This window comes from Orycteropus afer, unplaced genomic scaffold (assembly GCF_000298275.1).
Source record: "Orycteropus afer afer isolate SDZICR_OR568_19922 unplaced genomic scaffold, OryAfe1.0 scaffold00294, whole genome shotgun sequence".
NCBI lineage: Eukaryota > Metazoa > Chordata > Mammalia > Tubulidentata > Orycteropodidae > Orycteropus > Orycteropus afer.
Window position 1 is genome coordinate 521,230 of NW_006921881.1, and position 5,830 is coordinate 527,059.

The 5,830-nt window shown below is 38.0% G+C and overlaps 1 protein-coding gene across 1 annotated transcript; it reads left to right on the forward strand.

Annotated features, from left to right (window-relative positions):
• Positions 1 to 4,368: 4,368 nt before the first annotated feature.
• LOC103205904 (claudin domain-containing protein 1) lies at positions 4,369 to 5,142 on the forward strand. Its single transcript, XM_007951305.2, has one exon. The coding sequence runs from the start codon at positions 4,381 to 4,383 to the stop codon at positions 5,140 to 5,142; it is 762 nt and encodes a 253-aa protein (XP_007949496.1). The 5' UTR covers positions 4,369 to 4,380.
• The last annotated feature ends 688 nt before the right edge of the window (positions 5,143 to 5,830 follow it).

Below are 5,830 nucleotides of genomic sequence, written 5' to 3' on the forward strand. Positions count from 1 at the left end.
TATTCAAGATCATGAAGGCTACTTGAAACAAAGGAAGAGGAAGAAGCAAAGAAAGAAAGAAAAGCAAAAATAAAACAACCAACTCAGGTTAAATAAACAGTGGTTTTCCAGTCTCTGAAAGGTCTCAAAGCTGGGACACACACACATTCTGTGTGTGTGTGCAGCTAAATACATTTGAGGTGGCTAGATGAAGATTCCTCTAAGATTCTTTCCTATCCCAGGACTACACACTTAATAAAGGGCTTCCTTGTCTGGATTTATAATACCAAAGGAACTATAATTTTGGCATTTCCTGCATGTAATTTCAAAAGGGAAATTAAGCAATATTTAAGTCCAATAATAGAATAATTAAAATAGGTTGATGTTTACTTGTTTTATATTTCAGGAAGAGCTGCACCACCTCCAGGTAAATGTATTATCTTACAACAGTAGCATTGATCTTAGTTGTCAGTGAGCCAGCGGGCATGCCTAAGGTTACCATAACACGACTGGTATACACTGGACTAACACAGTATGCATAGATTCTTTGTGTGTGTGTGTGTGTGTGTGTGTTGGTAATTTTTTTTTTAATTTTATTTAGATTTGGGTGAAGATTTACAGAGCAAATTCACTTTTCATACAGCAGTTCACATACACCTTGTCTCATGTCATTGACCAAAATTTACAATGCAACAGCTCCCCTCCCACTTCCTCCCCATAGTCACCTCCTCCCAGTGGCCATCCCCTCATACTCTTCTGAACCCTGAGCTATCTCCCTGTGCATAAGCAGCCCTTCCCTCTCCCATGATTGTTCTCTCCAGGGCGTGTGTCCACTTGAGGTAAATGTTTAACTCACATGCCTGTACTTTGTTTGTCTGGAAACCACAGTTGTGGGTTCAATTCCAGACCTGAAGGGCAGCTAGGGGCCATAGTCTCAGTGGTTACACCAGGCTCTATTGGACCAGCAAACCTGGTCCCCACCTTCTTTTTTTTTTTTCAGTATGCATAGATTCTATTAACACATTTTTCATTTTAATAAGATTAAAAGCTAATAACTTTAGAGTTACCAGTACTTAACTTGTCATTGAAATCCTCTGATTTATGCAAAAAATAAACTGAGAGCTATATTGTTGTTGTATCAAGAAAATTGATTAATCTATTGAAAAAAAATTAGAATGTTCATACTATGACAGAAAAGAAATCTATCAATGTATTAAATGAGTTGGGAACAGGGAAAGGAAATTAATCACAGAATTAAAAGAGAGGAAGGGGTAGTCCCCACCTCCCTCAGCTGCCCAGGGCCTCCTTGAAGTGGACAGATGGATTCCTTTCCAGGAGACTGATTTGCAGCCCAGAAGGGCCCAGGGCAGCACCAGGACAGGTAGCCATCATCAGCAAGAGGTCAGCAGAGTTTTCTGTGAATTTGCCCTCCCATTTGGAACTATCTGGAGAATTCCATAGCAGATAAGGCATTTGGCTGCTAACCAGAAAGTCAGGGGTTCAAATCCACTAGCCGTTCCATGGAAGGAAGATGGGGCAATCTACTTCCGTATAGCCTCAGAAACCCAATGGGAGTTGCTATGAGTCAGAATCAACTCGATGGCAGTGAGTTTGGTTTGGGTTTTTTTTTTGAGATTTCCAGGAGCCAACTTGTGGCTACCCTTTGACAGACTTACTTTTTACCTTCCTTGGCTTCAGGTGCAAGCAAATGCACACAGGTGAAAATCAGTTAATAACTATGTATATTTTATAATAAATTTTAATAATCATTTTTTAAAAAGGTAGAGAAGAGAAGAAAGAAATAATTAAAGTAGAGTTAAACTTTACATGCAGTACACTAAGTATCACTAAGATGAAAAATGGAAGGGAAATGAATACAAAAATAGTTGATATACAAATGCTTTTACTAGAACTTCCAAATTAAAAGGTTATTGTAGCTGGTTTGGAAGCTTCAGGTTCTAGGGAAACTAGATATTGAAACAACACAAAGATATATTTTGGGTAGGCCTAAAGTAGGAGGTCAAACCTTATTTAATTCTGTTTGTTTTTCAGGAACTGCTGAGGCAATGTCCAGTAAGTTACTTTTCTTAAGTAGTGCCTGGAAAATTATGTGCATGAAGATATCTTGATAGAAAATTTTGGCTTTGGCCAACATCAACTTTGCAAATTTCAATGTTATTGTTATGCTTTCTGTGTTCCCCTCAAATCAGAGAGTCTTTGTGAAGTTACTGACCAATTGAAGAAAAGTTTAAATGCACTTATTATAAAATTATATGCCACAAAACAAATAAAAACCCTTTTCAAAACAAAATGTATAGGAAGTCTATACAGTAGACAAGAGTTCAGTTTTGAAAGAAGAACAAAGGGTGATGGGTCTCATAGGATAATTCAATCAATTAGCACAATCTAATTCACAAAATTCATGTTCTGCATCTTAGTGAAGTGAGTAGCATCTGGGGTCTTAAAAGCTTGACAGTGGCCATCTAAGATACAACTATTGGTCTCTACTTATCAGGAGCAAAAGAGTAAGAAGGTAACCAAAATCTTAGAGAAGAAATAAGTATATGTTGTTGTTATGTGCCATCGAGTCGGCCCCGACTCATAGCGACCCCTCCTTGGGTTTCCGAGGCAGTATCACTACGGAAGTAGGATTGCCCAACCTTCCTTCCGGGGAGTGGCTGGTGGGTTTGAACCGCCAGCCGTCTGGTTAGCAGGCAAGTGTCTTAGCCACTATGCTACCAGAGCTCCCAAATAAGGCTGATTATTTACTTGAGCCATGACCTCATCTACCGTGAGACCAGAAGACCTAGATGTTGCCCAGCCACCACCACTGACCATTATGACTGGGGTCACAACTCATAGGCCCAGATAGAATGAGAGAAAAATGTAGGACAAAACTCGAATTCTTAACAAAGACCAGTTAACACCAGATGAGTCCCTGAGACTATCTCCCTGAGACACTCTTTAAACCCTGAACTGAAACTATCCCGAGATCACCTTTAGCAAAATAGCAGAGTGGCACACAGAATAAAGGATATTACCTGTAAGAATGGTGCTCTACTGAAAAAACATCTGTATGAGAACAAAAGGTCAGCATTTACTCTAATGCAAACATGAAATGATAAGGGGGCAGAAAAATTAAGAGTACTGGAAATGGAACAACCAGAACACAGTTAAAGAGAATAGAATGTAATTAATATCACTAAACAATTTGTGTAAAAATTGTCAAATGGGAACCTAACTTACTGTGTAAAGTTTCACCAAAAACCTAGTAAAATAGAAAAAAAAAAGTGATAGATAAAACTTTAAATACTGAAACATCATATACCACCTTCTCAAAAGATATGAATTTTCTTTTTTCGCCATAGGAAAGGCAAAGTGCACAAAGGCCCTGAAAATTGAACACAAAAATTTCTGGGATTAATTACCTCTTAAAATGATCTTTCGTTCAACACAAATGTTGTCAGCTATTTTGAAATGTCCTTGACTTTTCTTTTTGGAGTCATCCTCTGAATATTGCATGAGTGACAATTTTGTTCTAGTAACTCACAAACCTAGAGAAATTTATTTGTTATGTTTTCATGTACTATGAATTACTCATGTCTTATTTTTCTTTCTGTTTTAAAGAACCTTCATCAACCATCAGTAAGTTCCTTTTCAAATACTAAATTACATAAAATGTAAGCTAATTTTGCTTTTTACTGTTATTACAGTGCTAACAGTATAAAACCTTAAAGCTAACATTTCTCTACACTTTCCCTGTGTGTTAGAGATAATTGATGATATAGTGAAAAATTAAGAAACAACAATTATAGATTATACACATTATGATAAATGCTATCACAATCATACCAATACTAAATCGAATGCCATATTAATAAGCATAAGCAAAGAGATGCACAAGTTAATAAAAATTTAACAAGAAGAAAAATTAAGTAGTATGAATTCTTGACAGGCTCCAAAATTATATAAGCCTATTGCAATGGATTTAAAAAGTTTAAATGGGCTCCAGAAAGATAATTTGCTTTGCTCTTCCACTAAAGGGAGCTCTAACTCTAACCAACCAGCAAGAAAACATCAGCATTGACTATGTAATAAAAATTGCTTCAAATAACAGAATTGATACAATAGATGTTAATGCAATTTTGGCCTACCAAAAATGTTTGTTTCATTTTTATAGGTCAACAATGTTCTTACTCAAAAATGATTGAAGGCCCCCTCGGCCCTGGCCCTGGGCCTGGCCCTGGGTGGAGGCAGAGGTGGAGGCGCGGGAGTTATGGAGGGGGCGGGCCCTGCAGGGAAGTGCGTCAGAGGAGGCGCTGGGAGAGAAGGGTGCTGTGGTCTGAGCTAAAGGGTGAAGCTGGTGGAGCAGGAGGATGGGCGAGCAGTCTGAATGCCAGAATGGATAACCGTTTTGCTACAGCATTTGTAATTGCTTGTGTGCTTAGCCTCATTTCCACCATCTACATGGCAGCCTCAATTGGCACAGACTTCTGGTTTGAATATCGAAGTCCAATTCAAGAAAATTCCAGTGAATTGAACAAAAGCATCTGGGATGACTTCATTAGTGATGAAGCAGATGAAAAGACTTACAATGATGCACTTTTTCGGTACAATGGCACTCTGGGATTGTGGAGAAGGTGTATTACCATACCCAAAAACACACATTGGTATAGCCCACCAGAGAGGACAGAATCATTTGATGTGGTCACACAATGCTTCAGTTTCACACTAAATGAGCAGTTCATGGAGAAATTTGTTGATCCTGGAAACCACAATAGTGGGATTGATCTACTTCGGACCTATCTTTGGCGTTGCCAGTTCCTTTTACCTTTTGTTAGCCTAGGTTTGATGTGCTTTGGGGCTTTGATCGGACTTTGTGCTTGTATCTGCCGAAGCTTATATCCCACCATTGCTACGGGAATTCTCCATCTCCTTGCAGGTCTGTGTACACTAGGCTCAGTAAGTTGTTATGTTGCTGGAATAAAACTACTCCACCAGAAACTACAGCTGCCTACGAATGTGTTAGGAGAATTTGGATGGTCCTTCTGCCTGGCTTGCGTCTCAGCTCCATTGCAGTTCATGGCTTCTGCTCTCTTCATTTGGGCTGCTCATACCAACCGCAAAGAGTATACCTTAATGAAGGCGTATCGTGTGGCATGAGCAGGAGGCTGCCTACTCTACACTTGCCATTTTTATTATCTTTTGATAATATTTCCCTTTGTTCCCTCTCAATTGTTTTTAATTTTATTTTTTTCTGGATATATGATTTTCATCCTGAAAATCCATTTTATTTATATAGAAATACACATAAATATACACACACAGGCACACACATTTGAACACATACATATAGTTGCTTTTTTAATACCACTAAAATTTGTATCATTGACTCTGAAGGATTCTACCTTTCAAACGTGCCAACTAGGTTCAGAGTCCAGAGAGAAAACAGTGATCAGACTTGGCACACATTTGTCAAAGAAAATTGGTAGTGAGAAACCCAAAGCAAGTTGTACTTATGTCTGCTAGACTTTTCAGTAAAAATAATGTATATCTTTTCAACTAGAAACTCTGGTTTCTTTGGAAAACGTCTTATCTTTGTCATAACTTCATGTTCAGTCTTATAGATAGCCAGTCAGCCAGAGGTATTAATGCTGTTTTCAAACACGTAAGCTGTGTAAAGTAGGGAAATTATCTAAGATGTTGTTCCCTAAACATTGGCTTATAGTTTCATCTGAGGTGAAATATGGCAGCTGTTTATATCTACACTGTGTCTGTCTATAAGAAAGAAAGTGAGGAATATAGTGTTTATTTAAAGTTTTAACTTTGTAATGAAAATAATTCTAATTCA